At 46.6% G+C, this 19,019-nt stretch overlaps 1 protein-coding gene across 2 annotated transcripts in view; it reads left to right on the top strand.

Moving 5' to 3' along the window:
- Positions 1-7,733: 7,733 nt before the first annotated feature.
- The window catches only part of TLL2 (tolloid like 2), an 86,349-nt gene continuing 75,063 nt past the window's right edge, over positions 7,734-19,019 (top strand). The window contains exon 1 of one of the 2 annotated variants that reach the window (XM_069019466.1): positions 7,734-7,884. In XM_069019466.1, coding sequence (XP_068875567.1) covers positions 7,734-7,884 — 151 coding nt within the window. The remainder of the gene's footprint in view (positions 7,885-19,019) is intronic. The other variant, XM_069019467.1, reaches the window with a different exon arrangement.

Raw genomic sequence — 19,019 nt, 5'->3', positions numbered from 1 at the left:
CAAGGCTGTTTGCCCCCCTTCCCCCTCCTTGCCCTCCTCCCCAAAAATGTGGGTACAGCTTGAACCATCTTGCTTAATAGAAATTGGAAGCTCTCTGCTTAGATGATGTAGTCCTTCCTCTTTTATGGAAGAAATAAAGATCTTACAGACAACACTCCTCTTACCATGGTTGTTTCTTAAGAGTTTCTGGTTCTTGAATTCACGCTTTTTGATAACTCTTCAGTTGGCTGCTCAGTGCTTCTCTTCCCACTTCTGGTACAGGGACCAGGGATTTGGGTAAATAGTTGCATAAGCAATAGCCAGTCTTGACCAAATGTTTTAGGTAAATACAATTGTAAATATTTTCAGTTGAGGCAGAGTGCATATAGAAAGTGCCTCTTGTAATTAATACATAAAAAGTGGTGAATGCTGGATTGGAGGAAATGGAGACTGCAAATAATCATTACATTATGCTCTTTTTGTTGTCTGAATGTTTTGAAGCCACAGTGTCTTATTAATTCCTCTCCAGAATTACATTCCAAAGTGTGTAAAGGGCACACAAATTGTTTTTTGTAGGATAGTCCTAGGTGTATTTCTTTAACAAGTTTCAGGTTATAAAACAAACCCAAAACACTAACACTTTTTACACTTTTGGTACTAAAACAGTAAAATTGATAGCACATTCTTATCACTATCTTTAATGCAGAGCTAAGACAAATGAGAAAGTTACATTTTGCTCTAGCTTCAACATCAGCATCTAGCCAAATTTACCCCATGAGGTATATATACACAGCTTCACTGAAGACAGCAAAATTCTGTAGCTGTGAGTGCTTCAGGAATTTCTCCACTGGAATGTGTCCGGAAAGCATCCGCTCAGGAAAAGACAAAGTCTCCTCTCCAGTCTGTGGACAAGTAAACTGAATAGTTGGAGCTGGAGTTTAGGGCTCCTGTTATCTTGAATGAATTCTTGACTGTACAGCTTGTGGTTCATTTCAAGTCTGTTGGAACTGTAGGTTGAAGAATTCCAGTTTTGGATCCCTTGGATTTTTCCAGGTTAATGCACTAGGGCAGAGCAGCCCTGCCATAGCTGTTAGCACTGCTGCCATCTAAGATGAGTATCTCATACCAGGTTTAGCCCTGAAGTCACGAAAGCCTCTGCTGTTGTTGGACTTCTCTTGGAATAAAGCCACACCTGAAAATGTTGGAGCAGTGTGTTTATAGCTTGCATTCTTCAGGAGCATCGTATCTCATTAAAAAAACAAAAAGTTTTGGTGCCATTTGTTTTCCAAAGCCTGTCAAGGGAACATTTTCATTCTGCTAAATGGCTTCAGTGAGAAAATTCTCAAAACTTGCAGAGGAGACATCTGCATGAGCATTCTACAAGTAGTGTGCTTTTATCCAGGAGTGCTTTTTCAGTTCAGGAAAGGGACTCTTACAGTATTTACTTTCATTCAGTGGTTCTGAAATTTTCCTCCAATTTTTGGGTTTTGGCTTGTGTGGGGAAACTGTAAAGATGGTGGGAGGACCCATGAATCTGGAAGGCTTTGTGTAGCTCAGGAAATTCAAGCAGTTCTTGGAGAGAATCACTTTAAAGGGCAGAAATTAATTTGGAAAAAGGATAAGAAAATGGCTTTTTTATCTGGTGAACTAACCTATTTGAAAGGCAGACCTTGAAAGAGATAGGCTGTTAACAATGTCATTGCCCCCAGCCCTGCACCAGTTACAGCGTTTCTATTTTCATCAGTGTATGTGCCACAGTGCAAGGCTTTTGCAAAAAACCAAGGACTCATCTGCTGTGAACAAGGGAGCAATATTGCCTGGTACCAGCATTTTTGGCTTTTTGATACACTGATTTTCTCACCAGCTCTTAATACAATACAGAACAACTAGTCAAATCTCTGGAGGTTCTACCATGCTGAGGCTTGTTTTGTTCCAAAAACCAAACCCATTTGAACTTTGCTTCCATTCTAGATACATCTCCGTCAGGACCATGGGCTTGGAGCATTCCAGAACATACCTACACAAGCTTATAGTCATCCTTCAGCTGGCATCAGGTGACTACAGCATTCCAGAAAACACATGCATTTGTAGAATTGGAACTTTATGTCCAATTAACGAAACACCTAATTTTACAGAACTGCTATTTTAGTGCTCTCCTAATATTGTGAGGTGTGCTTACCCATGTGATGCAGTGGTTACCTAGATAGATTCCAGTTCACCAAAGCCTACACCTAAGTCCTATAAATGAAATGCTGGATCTGGGTGAGGAAGGCCAGTCTCCAGCAGTTCTGTGTAACAGGCTGCCCGACCTAGAAAAACATGCTACCATTAGACAGCACACAGTGATATTTTTTTCTGAACCCTGTGTGTCACAAGCTTTTATTTGGTTTCTGAAATGTTTTGAGAGCTGTAGTAACTGCTTCTGAGGAGCTTCCAAACAGGGCTGAGAACATCATGCAAGACTGAATTCAAGGAAGCTTTTGTGGCTACTCATTCTCATTTTCCAAAGGTTTTTAGCAGGAATTTCAGACTTAAAGCACTAAGCAAGGCACTGTGGTTTTCTGTGCTACTAGACATGTAATTCTCCTTTAGATTTCATTTTATGCTGTTTCTTCATTCTGAATCACTTTTCTTATCACTTTATTGGGCTGAGAAAAGTGGGTTATGCAATTAACTTAGTGTGAGGCTTTTCTTGCTCTGCTACACAGGAGTAACTGCAAGAATAGGGTGGAAATTTTCTCTTTATTTTCTTATAATGTCTGGCCAGACATTAGCAGGTGAATAGTGAATATTACCTACTGTTTACTTTAAAAAGGTGTGACAGTTTTACAGAGTCAGGCACCCATTTACTTGCAAAAATTTGAGACCTGTATAATAAAATGTTGAAGAAATACTATTAGGTTACTTAAGTTCTGCATTTGGATTCTGCAGAATCATTTTTAGTAATTTTAATTGGCTAGCTGAAAGCTGATTTTTGTTGAGAATTTTTTTCTGATTATCTCACTACCAGAAAGGGATCAAACACCCACCTTTGTCTGAAGCTGAAATTACCATAATTTTTAATGATGTGTATAGTAAAATAAATAATGAAAAAGGAAATCATTGTTCCTGGTTTTAGTAATCTAAAGAGTGACTTGTAAGATCAACCTATTTTAAAGTGTTGCTTACCTAAGAAGAGGAAATACCTGCATGTTCTCTGTGTGGTTTGGATGAAGAGGTTACTATAGTTAAATCTCTATACAGAAATCATGTGCAGAAGCTGTAACTGGGGAAATTCTCTAAGGCAATTTTTAATGGAGCGATGTCTCTGTTTTTCTGAGAGATTCATTAAATTCTACACACTTGTCAAACAGCCTTAACTCAGGTTACATATGTTCCAGCCTCTGTAAAGGCTGCATGCCTGTGAACAGGCAAGTGCAACTATCCTGTCTTCATCCTATAACAGAGGATTGGAGAAATGTTTATACTTTTCCCAGATTTATTCCTCTGCATAAAGAGAAGAAAAAAAGAAAAAGACAGAACTTTTCCTATGGCCAAAAGTACTTTGGAAAAACCAGTGGATTCAGCTCTTCAAATTTTGAACAGGCAGATGCTTTTCCAAAGATGTTCCCATGCCCTTCTTCTTAACCTTGCAGCAGAGATCACCAAAACCACCAGCTTTGCTCAATGCTTTCCAAGCACAACTGACTCTTATGTGAACCCTGAAAATGGATTTTAAGTGGAGTAACGAAACATCAGTTTGACATGCCTCAGTTTGGGAACCAGTGGTCAAGCCAAAATACATGCTTCCAGATATGACAGATTTCACTCCCTGCCTCCCACAGCTTGCCCCTGTACAACTCAAAATTACCCCAGAAGTATCTTGGTTTTTCTCACATAGTTCAAGGATTGCATTATTGATGGGGAAAATGTTTGGTGCTTTTTTATTTGGGATGACTTAAAATCCTGTCTGCTGCCACTTTGGTGAACAAAAAGGAATTTTCCAACCATGGCTTACTTCTAGTTTTTCTAAGTGTCACTGCCTGTTATGACAAGACTGTTGTTAATTATACATTGAGTTGTTAATGCACAGGTGAATGTGCCTGTGACTGCAGTGAGCTCTGTACAGTGGATTTCAGAATCCCTGGAACACGTTTAAGCACATATGTATCAGCATCTTAAAGGATTCCTTTCAGGTAGCAATTGATTTAACCTTATGGGAGGTACTTCCTGGGTGGTAATGCAATAAACTTGATAAAATATTACTCACCCCCAATCTACTGCACAAGAAACTAAAATGGGTGATGGAAGGAAGAAAGAGCAGGGGTTGATATTTATTTTATCACCTGGATGTTTTCCATGGCTGGTCAGGAAAGAAGGGATGTCCCAAGAGTGGGCAACTCTATGAGTGATAAGGGAGTCGAGAGCAATAGACTGCTAGATAAAACTGGACAGAAAAAAAAGGAGATGGGGAAGTGAATCAGCTTCATCAGGGTGGGAAGCCTGTAATGGTACTAAGAGTAAATGAGCCTCTGCTAGAAGGGGATGAAGCTAAGGGAGGGTGAGGTTCTGCAGAGGGCCCCATGGTGCCTATAGGCAGTGATGCAGTTCATTGGGCTACACCTGCAGCAGGGGTTCTTTCCTACCATAAAAAGAAGCAATGAAAGAAGTTTAAGGAGAAGTGAGGGGTACTGGAAATGCAGAGGGAAGAAGAAGGAGAATGCTCTGGGTTCAGAGAGTCATGCCCCATCTCTCCAGGACTCCATCTGCCCTTGTATTGGTGATGCAAATACCTTGGTGTGCTTGGTTTTTTGTAAACTTGGCAGCAGCTGTGGACTCAGCAGTGGAACAGGCTCCAAGGGAGTGGTGCCTCAGTCACTTTGTTAGAATATTTGGTGGACCCCAAGTGTTGGCAAGAGAGAAGAAGCAGGTCTTGTGGAAAACCTAAAAAACTTTGTGTATGTTTTGGCCTCAGGACATACTGTGTGCAGGGATAGTCCATCAGCACTAAGTAGCTCACATAGCTTTGCTCATGGATGCTATTCAGAAAGAGCTGTGTGCATTCTTGGTCAGCGAGGCTTGAAAGGACAGTGGATTTTGTCTGCATGTGTTGGGCAGAAGAGGGTTCTGCAAAGGAAAAGACTGCCTTTGACAGCAATGGATATGGATTGTTTTCTTTCCAGATAATTAACTGTTGGTGTCACGAGTTGCACTGCTGATGGGAGACTTCACTGACTGTTTTGCCAGCTCAGATGAAAACTCATAGGGCTTTCTGTGTGCCTTAATTGCACTGATGTGGCCCTGCCAATCGAGTTGACACGAGCTGATTTCCTAAACTCCAGGTAGCAGTCATTGCTCTGGGTACACTGCTTTGGCTGCCAGTTGCAAAGTGCCATGGTTGTTATTGAGAACTATTTCTATAAGGTTTGAGCAGTTCTCATGTTAGAGACTTCCAGAGTTCCCAGTAGTAGGGCAACGTTATTTTTTGTGTGTGGATAATAGTGATAGACTCCTCTGAACTCCCTCACAGGCTCACTCTAATTGCACAATTAAGGATCCACATTTTAATTTACTCTCTTCCTCCTACAAAGCTGTAGGATGTCCTCTTCTGTGTCCATCCATGTCTATAATAGAGGTTCTGTGTGCAGAAGAGGTTGGGCTCCCCACTGTAAACTGTCATGCTGGAAGAGGTTAACAAGCATTTTCCATGTGGTCAAAAGACTGTTCTTAGAGGATGACAGCCCATATTTCCACAGGGATGACAAGGATTCATGATGCTGGTCAGGGAAGCTGTTGACCACCCTTACAAAGGTTCAAGCTTTTATTTTCCAGCTTCCCATACCCTCAGAAAATAATATTTTCTCTCTTTGCAGAGAGAAAAGAGCAGCTAGTGTTCATCCCATAAAGGTTGGGAGCTCTAAAACACAGAGAGGGGATCAGCTTTTCATTTTAAAATAACCATTAAACCGCTCTTATTTGACAAAGTCAAAGAAAGTAGCAACCGAATACAGAAAAAGTAAAAGTAGTTAGTGTGTAAATGAGCAGTATGAAACTCAGGAGATGGATATTGCTACCTTACTAAGTTTAGTCTGATGGCTGTTTGTCTACACTCCTCTTCAAAAATCTACAGTGATGGAAACTCCCTGGTTCTTCATGGCAACCTGCTCTAGGACTTCCCTGTTCTACTGCTAGAAAGCTTGCCTGAAAGCTTAATCTTCCTTGGCTCAATGAACACCAGCTGTAAGAAACTCCAGTGTGTTTGATTAGCAGAGCTTTTCACTATCGTCTTCATGTCAGAGTTTGATGCAGCCTTTTTGGCTTCTGCGAAGGTTTGAAGAGGATTTTAAATACTAAATGAGAGGCAGGGGCAACAGTCAGAAACAGTTTGCAGTAGACTGCATTGATGCTGAAGAGATGCCTGAATCATGTTGTGCCCTTTTATGCTGAGTTATCATTCATTGCTGTAGGCTGGAAGAGAAGGGACAAATTTATGGATGGCAAATGATTATCTGTCTGAGTGAAGGGAGGGCTTGGAGCCCATGCTGTATTGGGAAATGCTGCTTGAAGATCCTGCTGTGGGAGCTTGGAAGCACACAGTTGAAGGAGCAGTTTTAGCACAGGGAGATTGTGGTATGCACGTTCACCCCAAGAACCGCCCACTGAGCTTGTACCCTTGTCAGCTCTCCTCTGCTCACCAGGACAGTACCTGTACCCTCTCTGCCTAATACTACATCTGCTGAGCAGCATGAGCACAGGTGATCAACCCATAAATATTGCTCCAGCCTCAGACTAACATCTTGTCAGACAAGAGGCTGTGCTAGGCAGTGTTGAATTCATACGGAAGCACCTGACTGGCCTTTGTGAGATTCATCTTAGGACAATTCAGCACCCGGCAAGGTGGCTGGGCTTTGGCCATCTGCCCTTACCCTGTCACTATGCAAACAGCAGAGTCATTGTGCCTGTGTGAACTAGCTCCATCACAAGCCAGCAGCCCTAAAGTGTGATGCTTTCCAGTGTGTTACCCCATGCTCTGCTGTTAGAGATGTCCAAGATATTGTACAGGTTCAGACAGCCACGATCCACTAGATCAGATATCAAGGTGTAGATTTTGATGCAACTGAGTATCTTGCATGTGATCCATGTGCCTGATTTCCCAGGCCTTGCTGTATATGGATCATCCCAAAGCCCAAATTTCCAGTAAAACAGCCCAGTTGCCCCTGAAAACTACTGTGAAAAGCAGGTGAGAGGGATAAATGCACAACTCGACATTTAGTCCCAGCTTTCTTAATTTCTCCCATTCTTTAGTTTGGAGTGATTTCTTTCGCATCGTTGTCCACCCGTGGTCTAACAACTCCACTTACGCACGGGTTTTAAGGCTGCGATGTGAAACGTCGTTTCTCCCAGCGGCGGATCAGCTAATTCTCTTTGGCTGCCCCTGAAGTACCGACTGAGGGAAAATAATACTAATAACATTAGTAGTAACTAATCGCAGTATTAATAATTTCTACCTTTTTTATGTACTTTCTTATTGCGGCTGGGGCTCCTGCTCGTAAGTGCGGCGGGAGGCAGCGGCTGCGCCCCGGCTCCCCCGCGGGCCGGGCGGGGCGGGCGGGGCGGGGCGCGGGGCGGGGCCGAGGCGCGGGCGCGGCCGTGATTGGCGGGCGGCGCCGTGAGTGGCAGCGGCGGCGCCCCCCGCGGCCCCGGGGCCGCCGCCGCCGCCGCGCAGTGCCCGCACCCCGGGCAGCCGCGCCGCCCGCTCCGCCCGCGCCGCCGCCATGGGCCGCGGGGCCGCCCCGCTCCGCCGCCTGCTGCTCGCCCTGCTCCTGCTGCCGGCCGCGGGGACGGGCGCGCCCGGAGCCTCCTTAACGCTGGGGGAACCGGAGACGGCGGAGGAGCTGATGGAGTACCGCGACCCTTGCAAAGCCGGTAGGGAAGCGGGCTGGCTGCAACTCTGGGAGAAGTTTGCAAGCACGGCGGCTGTGGACAGGTGTCCCTGCGAAGCGCTCTTCGGTAGCCCAGGTCCGCCCGGTCGAACCGTGCCCAGGCTCACCTGGCGGCGGCGGGAGCCCCCCGGCCCGGCCGGGAGCCGTCTCGGCATCCCGCTGCCTTCCCAAACCCAGCGGGCACCCGGCGAGCCCCCGCGCTGCCCCCGGCCCGCCGCTGCGGGAGGGTTCTGGTTGTCTCCAGCCTGCGCCCCGCTGCCCGCGTTGCCGGGGGGCTGTAGCCCCGGGTGGGAGGCTGTGCCTGGCGCTTCTTTTGTAAATCGCCCCACACTCCCACAGCGCTCCCCCACCTGTCCCGCTCCCTCTCACGCGAGCTTTCCCTCTGCAAAGCCAGGGCAATGCCCGGCCGTGCTTTGCCTTTTGGGGTTGGGGGTTCTCCCCCTCGCCCTCAACCATTTTGGCTTTTTCTGTGCATTTTCACAGCTTTTTGGCAGCTTGTCCCGAGCTCTGTCCGGCCCGAAGTTGCGGTGCGTGCCCCAGAGCGGCGGGAGCACTGCGGGGCTCCCCGGGGCGCCCCGCGGTAGGGAGCCGGCGCGACGCGCCTCGCACGCAGCCCGCACTCCCGGGGCATCCAGGTATTCCACTGCTGCCTGTGCGCAAGTTACCGCATCCTCTCCAGGAAGCTTCCAGCTGCTCCCTCCATCCTTTCCTTGGAGTTTTTTGTTCCCTTGTCAGACTGCACTCTGCTGGTTCTGAGCTCGTTGCTTTTTATCTGTTTGAGTTCTGAAAGAGCTGCTGTCATCTCTAATGTTGAATTCCCTTAAATTAAAGACAATATGGACCCGGATTTTCTCTCTGGAAAACTAGGAGGTACTCTTGATGTGAGTGTAACTCGGTTTGGTTCCAGCTATTGGAGAATGTTGTAGTCTTGTGAATTGGTTCTCTGCTAAGAAGTTGGCAACTGATGCCTTGTTAATCGTGTTATATTTACAGATAACTTTGTGTGAAGTCCTGTTTTCTGAATACTGTAGGAGTCGAAAAAAGAAAGGAGTTTCTTTGTGTGTGGTGTTCTTGGTCTCTTAAGTTGAGGCTTTGCCCCCTGAATATGCTCCTAGCTGTTCCTCAGTGTTCCTTGGTGATAGCTTCTCTCGTTATCAGCTCTCTCCTGCCTGCTTTTGTGGTACTTGCAGCCATATCTACTCACATAGATGAGCTCTGTCAATGTAATGTCTTTCAGAGCTTCTCTGCCTGGTACAGCAAGTTTAGCTGGCCTGATATGTAGGCTGAGTGTGGTGGGTTTCCTTCCAAAATTCAGCTCAGTCCTCTCCAGAGAGTGCTTTTTGCGCAAAACATTCCCTTGATCAGCAAGCTGTCTGTCATTTGATATATGGTTTGGTGTGTGGGGAGGTTAATTCTTTTTAATGAATATGGGATCCAGCCCAAACGTGCTTTACTGTATTTGTGTCTACTTCTAAATGGTAATGAATTGATCTCTCTTTCAAGTGAAGCTAATTGTTAGTGACACAGTTATGGTTTAGACTTGGAGAGCTTGAGGTACAGTGCTTTGGCCTTCCCATCTGAAAATGTTTTATCCTTGTTTTCTCCTCAAAATTATACCATCATCTCTGCTGCCTCACTTGCCCTTGTGACTGCTGGGTGCTGCTGTTAGAGCAAGTACATGGAGGATGAGGAATGCTCCTTTAAAGACCACAAAAGAACATTTACTTAATTTGACTTCTCTAAATCTAACATGGAATCTGTGGCAGAAAAGGGGAAAAAAGATTATTTTCCCAGCCTTCCATTTGCCTGCCTTCACTGCAGGACCTTTTAGTTTTTTCTCCTGCAGTCCCCTCATTTCCCAAGTTCTCTCCCTTTCACTTCTGTGCGCACACAGAAAAGACCCTGGACTGCCAAGGACAGCCTCCGTTCATTTACATCAGCACCTCCTCTTGTGGTGGGCAGGAAAACTTTGTGTGCATTATTCCTGTTAATTCAATTCAGGCAGGATCAATCACACAAATTATCTTTATTTTCTGACTTCTCAGTGTTTGCCTTTTATGCTTTTCCAATGTCTTCTTTCCGATAGAAAGGGAGGAGTGAGCAAGACCTGTGTAGGTCACACAGGAAAAGGATTCCTTTTCCTCCCAGGAGCAGGCTGGTGTTTTTGGCAGTGGTGGCACACAGCTGTCTGTGGTGGGAGCTGCCAGGCAGCCTAGCCCAGCACTGCTCTGGCTTCCTGAGGCTCCAGTACTGCAGTTTGAGTTTGCCTTTCTCACCCAGTCTGTGCATGTGTGGAGGACAGTACAGTGCCTTCTGCTTTGCTGCAGCCTCCTGCACTGGTGAGCAGGGGTGAGCACCATTACCAGCTTTCTCAAGTTTCAGTCTTGTTTTCTGTAGAAGAAAGAGACTCTGGTTCTTTCAGTGTGTCCTGACTGGCTGTATTTCCAGGCTCTCTGATCCAGTTTCTCTTTATGTGGCTGTGTCCACCTAAAGTGCAGGGCACTTAGGGAGCAGGACACTCCTTACATGCTATGTACCTCTCTCAGTGCACTGAATAGTTCCAATTTTTAAAGTTAGCCCCAAGACAAACCAAACAAGGCTTGTACCCCATCGATCTCTGTTAGACCCTGCCTTGCATTTGCAGCCTTCTTCCTCTTCCTATCCTAGACCATCAGCTCCTAGTGGAGCTAGGCAGGTGTTCTCTGCTGCAAACACCATCTCAAAGGGTTAGTTGAGCTAAGATTAATAAGTGATCTATTTCTATTAGCAAAACAAGGTGAAGACACCGTTAATAGGGCTGTCTCTTGAAGAGGGCCTGTCTGGGCTATTGTCTAATGCCTGTATGGGAAGTCTGTCGCACTCTGTTCCTGATGAACTATAGCAGTGACAAGTCTTCTTAACTTCCTTAGGCCTGAGTTCCTCCACTCGTGGGACAGTATCGGGATCTCTCAAGAAGCATGACTGGCGAGGGCAGTGGCTGCAGACCTGCTGTGAAATGCTCAGGTGTCTGGTATGTTTTGCAAGGGGAAACAGGTGGTCTGTGGAAACAGAGCTGGCACTGTGAGACTTGTGGTGATGCTTCCATTGCCGCTGTAGGCACAAGCTCCTGTGCATGGTCCTGTGGCTGCAAAATGTATGCAGGCTCTTAGCCCATTGTGAAGACAAGCTGCTGCTCCTCTTACATGATTTCCAAAGCTGTTCAAACTATAGTGCTTTACTTATTTCCTTTTATTATCTCTTTTTATTTTTTATAATTTCCTGTGGCTGTTGCCCAGGGGCTGTGATGGATTTAAATCTGGCAGGTTATGACACGAAAGCTTGGCAGTTCCACACCCCTGCAGCTCATGCCCTGAGGTTGAGTGCAAACTGTCGATGGTTGTTCTGCTAGACTGGGAGTGGAAAGCCTGGCACATGCTCCTCTCTGTTGCATTAGTGGAGGATGTAATAACTTCCTGCAGCAAGGTAGGAGGGACAGTAACCTCCTAAAGCAGTGCAACCACTGAGCTACTGGTATCAACACATGCCCGGTTACCAGGGCTCAGCTGATGGGCCATAACTCCACTGCTGCTCAAGCTCTTAACTCCACTCATCCGGGATTTTCTTTTCCTAATGTGGCTGCTTTCCTGCCTTTTTGTAAGGCAGAAAGAAACAAGGAGATTCCTGAATGGCTGATCAAGGGGCAGTTGAGGCAGGGCAGCACTGTCAGGTTGAGTTGCCAGGGAAGGTAGCAGTGCTGGCTCTGTGGAGTGGATTTTGCTGAGTGTTGTAGCAGGTCACTGGAGCTTTTCAAAGGGAACAGTACAAAGGTTCCTGCCCAGATTTTCTCTGTAGTAGATGGAAAACTTTCATAAACCTGACATGTGCTTTGGATGAATCTGCTCAGAGGATCCAGCTAAGGACACCCAGGCCAGTGTGGAGGTCTGAGAGAAGCTGTGTAACAGGCAGGCAGCAGGAGGAGCTATGGATGCCTTCAAAACAAAACAAGCATGTCCTTCTGAGACTCCTCAGACAAACTGGAACCAAAGGAATTAAATAGACAGTAGTTTGTTCTGGTAGTTATTTAGGTGCAAGTTTGTACAAACTTTAATTTGAGGTGAAGAGCAGAACCTCTGAGGTTCAAAGTGACCTCTGGAGATAGTATCACCCAACTTATGTCAGCAAGGGGAGCAGGGGAGGTGTAAATAAGAGGGGGAGAGCTGGGCACTGAATAACCTCTGGATGTGTTGATAATCCCTTCCTTCCAGCCCAAATGTGCCATGAGGCTCTTTTCCAGGTGGGGAGAAAAAACTGCAGTTTGGTCTCACCATCTTGATTTCTTGGTACTTTGGCTCCTAGCATGGTGCTTCCTGCCTTTTGTGAGCTGGAGGTGCAGTGCAATAGCTCGTCTTCCAGGGAAGGGTCTATTGAGAGTGTTCTGTGTTGGAGTCCTGTTTCTCTCCGCTTTAGGCAGTTCATCCTGGTGTGACATGTCCTGACTGCAGGCTGGCCAAGTCTGGACACAGGCCAACCTTCATGTCTTGACTCCCAGGTCAAATGCAATGTTTCTCTGTGCAGGTGTTTGCATTAGGAGGTTGGCAGACCTGCCTGCCCAGCCATGTGCTCCTGAGGCAGAGGGCAAAGGGGACTTAGGCTCCTGCTGCCTCCATGTGTCTCAAGAGTCCTTCAGGAGGGCTGGTGTTGCTGAGGAGAGCTGGACCAAGGAGGAGTTGCCCATAGGTACAAATAAGCCTGGCAATCAAGCTCAGCTTCTTTCCGTGGGACTTTGATCTTGCCATGGCTTTTGCTCTGGGCCGTTGCTTGTAGTGCTCTGAGTGGGGAGGCTGCAAAACAGAGCAGGGCTCTGGCAGGGAGATAGTCCCTAGAAGGTGATTAGTCCCCATGGATTTTGTGGAGTTCTCAGGAAATGAGCTCAAAAGGGGAAGAACTGAGGCAAGAGGTGTGAAGGGACATCAACTGAGCAGCAATCCCATATCTCCTGTTTCTTTATCACTAGAAAAGTTATTAGAGAAGCAGTTTGGCAATGATAGCTCATCTTTTCCTGCAAGCCACTGCTCCTTCAAGTGTGGGTGCTGCTTGTCCATCACAGGATATTGTTGTGCATCGTTGCTCCTGTTCCACCTGCTGATTTGATCCACCAACTTCTAAATGCCCCATGCATTTAGAATTCTCACACTGAGTGCTGTCTGGAGAGCTGTAAATTGTGCTTCATTGTTGTTCTGTTCCTCACAGCTCTTCCTCTGTATAGGCACAGTGGCTTTTGTTCTAGAGACTGCACATTTCATTCGGGCTGTGGCGCAAACATCTGAAGTCAGGTGCAGACATTTCTGTGGGCAGCTGAGGGATTTGCTATTAGGAACTGAAAGCCTCGAGGGGGTCATCAAATGAGAAAGGGGAGAGAGCATCTGTAAAGTCTGGGTCATTTGAATGTTGCTTGTGGTTTGAGTGGGAGGCAGATGCTGTTTCCCCTGTTGGAAGCCTGGATCCATCATGTTAGCAGGGCAACTAGAAAGCTCTTTGCAGGCTGCGCTATGGATCCAGCCCACTCACTTCTTGACAAGGGCTTTCCTGCAATCTTGCAAGTGGTCCTGTTTAGTTTGGCAATGGTGAGAGCACTGGCAGAGTGTGTGCCAACCTGCCCTTTGCTTGGGAATCTCAGAATCCTGCAAAGAAATCTCATCTGCATCTTACAACAGCTTTGAAGCCTCTGGGCTTGTATAGAAAGTGGCAGTGCAGCTGTGGTGAAGGTACCAGTCCTCTGGTGTGGGGTCTGAGTTGTAGAAGAGAGTGGGAGCTATAGGTTTACCCAAGGGCAGTCCCTGTGATGGTGGCAGTGCTGGGAGCTGAGTCCTGGTCTCCTGACGTTAGAAGGTGTATGGCCTTCCAGAAAGGAAAGCTTCCTTTCTTTGCCACCAATGCTTATAGGAATGCTTTGGGAGAAGAGTCTGGGACATGACCCAATCTGTGGATTCCTCAATGCTGTGTTGATGGAAGCTTTTATCGAGGAAGGAGAGAGCTTTCACTGGCAATCATTCTCCTTGCGTTTTTTCCCTGGTAAATTGCAGGAAGGGTTAAATACTCAAGGAGGAAACTGACTCTTTTTGGGTGGTCTGGGAAAGAATAAGAGACCAGACTGTTCAGTCTTTAATTTACCTGCTTTGGGGAGGTGACAGCAGTTACAGAACGGAAAACAGGGGGGTGAACACTACTGGAGTCACTCTTCAGTGATGCAGCTTTTGCCGCTGGGAAGGTGTTTTGCAGTGGGGTAGAGCTGCAGCAGGAGCTTCCTCCTCAAAGGGAAGGTTTAAGGTGACTTTTATTATAATCCTAGCTGAGCACAAGCTAATAGCTCTGGCTTAAAGAAATAATAACCACCTTTTATTGCACCTAAGATTCCTGAGTAGGGAAGTCAAGGGCCTGGGGAATTGGATAGCAAAACCTTATGATCATTGTGACTTGAGATTTGGGTCTGAAGTCCTTCCAGTGTTTACCTGTCTTCTTGGGATCTGACTAAATCCTGCTTGATCTTTGACACTTCTTGGGGTGTGTTGGATCTGCTTGGCCTGTAGGAGTTGTAACCCTCTGTGCTATACCTACACCTTGGGATTTAGCAATGAGCAGGACAGAAGATGGGCAAATTTAGGACAGAGGACTTCCCCCCCCCCCCCCCCCCCCCCCGCTTAAAAAAGCCTGGTAGGGTGGGGAAGAGGTGCTTGCAGTTGTCATGGATACTTCTCCAGAGCTTTTATTGAACTTTGTAGTCTGGGTACAGTTCACAGGTGTCTGCCCTTGACCACATCCGGCACAGGTGGGATCAAGGAATGCTGCTTGTTCTTCAGCTGTTCTGTAGCATAAGATTAGTAAGTCACAGAGTCCCAGACAAAGGCATTTAGAATCTGTGCTGTAATTCTTCCAGGATTTAAAAGTCCACAAAGCTGAGGATTTTGGTCAGAGGCACTTTCCATTTGGGTAATTACATTATACCTTTGCAGTTGTGCTTGGAGATTTTATTCTCTTCCTGCTCCAGCCTGTGTAGTGTGCCTGCTCTTGCTGATGGTTAACACAAGAAGTTGCTGCATTTACTGGTAACCCACCTCTTTCTTGCTGCTAAAACTGTGCCTGTGGGTGTCTCCCAGGTGAGCAGCCTCTGGCCCAGTCTGGGAAGAGCTGTGTGGCTGTAGATATCCGCTGCAATGTGCTCACACAGTAGTCCTTGGGAAATTGACAATGCCATGTGCTGATACATTCTAACCTGCTTTTCCTGATACTTTAATTTCCTTCTTTTTTTCCCATGGCCTTGGCTGCAGAAGCTTTTGTGCTCTCTGCCTGCTTCCCTCTGTGTTTTCTACAGATTCATTTCAGGTGTTCCCCCATCTCCCTTTTGCTGAAGCCCTCTCCAAATCCTGCCTGGAGAATTGCTCAGATCCTTCTCTGTTTCCTGCCTCAGGTGTCCTGCAATGCCTTCTCCCCCAGGCTGTGGGGTACCACATCTCCTCTCCCATCCTGGCTGTAACTCCCAGGGGTCAGTAGGTTCTTCTATGCTTGCTCACCCAAGAGCAGCCTTGTTGTGAATCCACCTGCTGTGCTGCACTTGACCAGCCAGTTGTGTGCCACAGGCTGTTTGCTGTGATAATTGTGCTGCTCTGCCCTACTCTCCTTCCCTTCAAGAAATAGGAGGGGACTATAGGGCTGGCTTCTGTGACTCAGAGTGCAGAGCTGTCTGTGCTGAGGAGGTGATGATGGGACTGGGGGGACACTGACCTGACAGGGTAGTCTGTATGCTGGTTTGGAGATGGGCAGGCTTGGCAGAAAGGAGGCACCTCTGACACTGAATGACTCTGTTGTCCTGGATCACAAGTATTGCAGGTATTAAGCTGCAACAAAACCACTTTCAACTAGTGCTGAAATGTGATTTCAGTACTCAGAAGAGATAGATGACTAAGCAGAAACTGGCTGTTGTTTTGATTCAGCTGCTAGGTCTTCTGGGTTTGTTTGGTTTTTGGTTTTTTTTTTATCCTTTGTTGCAGCTGAGCTTCCAGAAATGCTGATCTCCAAGCATACTTTGATGTTCAGACCCATTCTAGCGCTTCCTGAACAGGAAGGTTCCCTGTCAATAGAAACTTCTTAAATTTGCAAGGAAGCCCTTGATTAAAGAACTCTCAATGACTGATTGCTCCTTCTTGGCCAGTTTGTGTCAGCCCAGCCTGCAATGGAGGGAAATCTCTAACTGCATGTTGAGAAGGAAGCCCACAGGAAATACCAGCCACTGGTAAATCATGGTTTCTCAAGCCTCTGGTTTGAGTGGTACAAATTGTTGGAGACCCACAGCTGCTGCTGGTCCATGAATCAGCTCAACTTCAGATGTGAATGGAAATTCACATCCTCTCAAGTCATTTTGTGTTCATATAACTGTATGTCAGCACTCAAGGAAAAAGCATCTGTTTAATTTCTCCACCCACAAACCCCAATGGTGTTCACAGAGCAAACCATACCACAGTATTATGAGACAGAAGTTTAAGCCTGCTGAGTGCTTTATCTCTTCCTGTTGAGAGTTGCTGCTGGAGTACAGTTGGCTCCCTCTGCCTCCTTATTAGAAGAGGCTGACTGATGCTGTACCGGGTGCTGAGAATTACCTTTCTCCACTTTTCATGTCATAGTGGGTGTTGCCAGTCTCACGCTCCTCATCAGTGTGACTCTGAACTTAGCATTGTCTGCAAGCAGCATTTCCTAATTAGAAGCACTTTCATTTGCTCAGAACTGTGGCAAAATTGGCTGGTTTGTTTGGCATTTTGCATGCTGAGTTTCAGGTGGGACCTGCTGGGGGTTGTTCATTTCAAAGAGCAGACTTTGAAAGAGACAGATGTAATTACAAACTGTGCCCTTCTTCCCACTAACAGTGGCTGTACCTGACAGAAGGGCTTATCCCAGCTCCAGGAACAGACATCTGCTGTGGAGGACTGTCCACACTGCTGTGCGTGTTGGCAGGATGTGTGAGATGAAGGTATTGGTTCAGTAAGGCACTGGTTTTGCTTTGAAATTCCTCAGATATAAAAATCTTTAAACTCACTAGACTTGCAAAGTCAAAACTCACAGAAATGCCATAGTCAGGTCTGCTTTGAAGCTTATGGTGTAGTTTCTTGGGCATGAAGGCAGATGATGTGACATGGAACTCTGACTTGAACAGCTATCCTCTGCAATGAATCTAACCTGAGACTGCATCAAATACGAGTAACAAAGGACATTTCTGGCTGAATTATCCATATCTCTGTTGCAGAAATTGGGTAGTGGGTAGTATACAGGGCAGCTGCCACAGGGAGAAGCTTGACAGCTGCATGGCAGAGGTGTTTGAGCTGTACTGGATTAAAGAGGGCCCAGACTGAGAAATGTCCATTGGTAAATGATTCTTGCAGGCAGTGGGGGAACCCAGTGTAGTGACCTACAAGTTCAGTGGCCTTAGGAAAAGGATGGAACTCTTGCACCTGCATCTCCCTCGCAGAGTACCTTGGACCTAAGCAGATCTATTCCTTGGGTCACTTATTGTTAGTAGCTCAAACTACATTTGGGCAGGGGAGTGATAAAGCAGCAAGGGTGTGTGCTTCATTTGTGGGGCCTGCCAGTAGGGCTCCCAAATGCATCTGGCTTCGGATGTGTTTGATACTCCAGAGGTCTAGTTCAGCCTTCTGTGATCACCAGGTCTTGTACCCTGCCATTGCCCACATGCTTCTTTGTTGTTTTGTTTGCCTGTGCATTTCCAACAAAGGTAAGGAACAGAAGTTTATATAAAAGTGAGTTTTGAGAAGACAGCCAAGAGCTGTCTATGTTACTTGCACAGTCTGATTTCTGGTGCAGTCTGTTTTCCATGGTTCTGTTGCAGTTACTCACATCAGAGACTCATAGACCATTTTTTTTTGACCATGCTGATACTGCTGACCCGAGCAGGCAGAGATGCTCTGGTTCTTGGGGCTGACCCTCTGAGGGGGCAGGGTGGCCTGTCAGGCTGGTTTTGCCCTGGAAGAGGAGCCTGCTTTTTGCTGTGCTGTTCATGTTGGAAGAGTGTTTTTCTCGGTGAGGCTCTGAGCTGCAGCTGTACCAAGCTGCTGATGTGTTGTGCAGTTGACCGCTGCCTGGATTTAATCTCTAACCTTTGATTGTTCTTGAAAGCATGTTCTAGGGATTTCATTCCCACCCACACTGCTCCTGTGACCCCTTCCATTTCCTGGGTGTCTAAGTACAGAACAGAAAAGATTCATTAACCTGGTAAATAACCTCTTTTTATGAGGGAAGTGATTTTCCGTCACGCTCTGTTAGATCCTATTGATTTCTGGTTTTCCCCTCGTTGGCCTCTTTTGCCATATATTCTCTTCTTTGTCATGCTTCACTAGGAAGGTGATACATGATATGCTGGTTTGGGTTTTTTTTTGCTGTTTCCTGGGCAAAGAGCTGGGATCTCCTAAGGCCATCGCTCAAGTGCCCACGTCTCTGCCTTTTCTTGGAAAGCTTTGTTGTCAAGGCAAACTGCTGGTTGGTAATAGGATGTTGACATGAGGAGTAAAACCTCCTGGCTGCCCTCTTTTGTTTTGATGTTGAAAAGAGCATCTTTTGCTCTCTCTGCCCATTGTACAATCCCTCATCTCCTGGCAGAGGTGTGACACATTTGCCATGGGGTTTGCAAGCATGCGTGAAATGGGGAGACCCTCAAACCATCACGTGTGCCTGCTCTTTCTGTCCTCCTGGGCTATGGCAGTGGCTGGATCCCCGTGCTTTTGTGGTGAAATGGAAGGACCTGCCAGGTTTCAGCTTGTCCCAGAGGCTTGTTGTTAAGGTAGATTGTGGCAAGTGTGGGGGGAAGAGGCATCTCCTTGGATCTGAGTGGGACGGCATGGGGGTGTCCCCTGTTTCAGAAGGAATAGGACATTCAGTGCAAAATTCCACACGGGGAACGGGGAAAGTGTTAGCTTCAGTTCCCCTCCTACTGTGCACATTTGTGTGTTTCTCCCTCTGGACAGCCACCTCTGTGCTATTGCAAAGATAAAATATTACAAATATTACAACGCTAAATACATGCACTCTCAGCAAGATCCCTCGGTTTTGAGGAGGCTGTTGTTGATTTCTGATATTCTT

The sequence above is a fragment of the Aphelocoma coerulescens genome, chromosome 6 (assembly GCF_041296385.1).
Source record: "Aphelocoma coerulescens isolate FSJ_1873_10779 chromosome 6, UR_Acoe_1.0, whole genome shotgun sequence".
Classification (NCBI taxonomy): Eukaryota; Metazoa; Chordata; class Aves; order Passeriformes; family Corvidae; genus Aphelocoma; species Aphelocoma coerulescens.
Note: the sequence above shows the minus strand (reverse complement) of the source record. Positions and strands in the feature narration are given on the sequence as shown.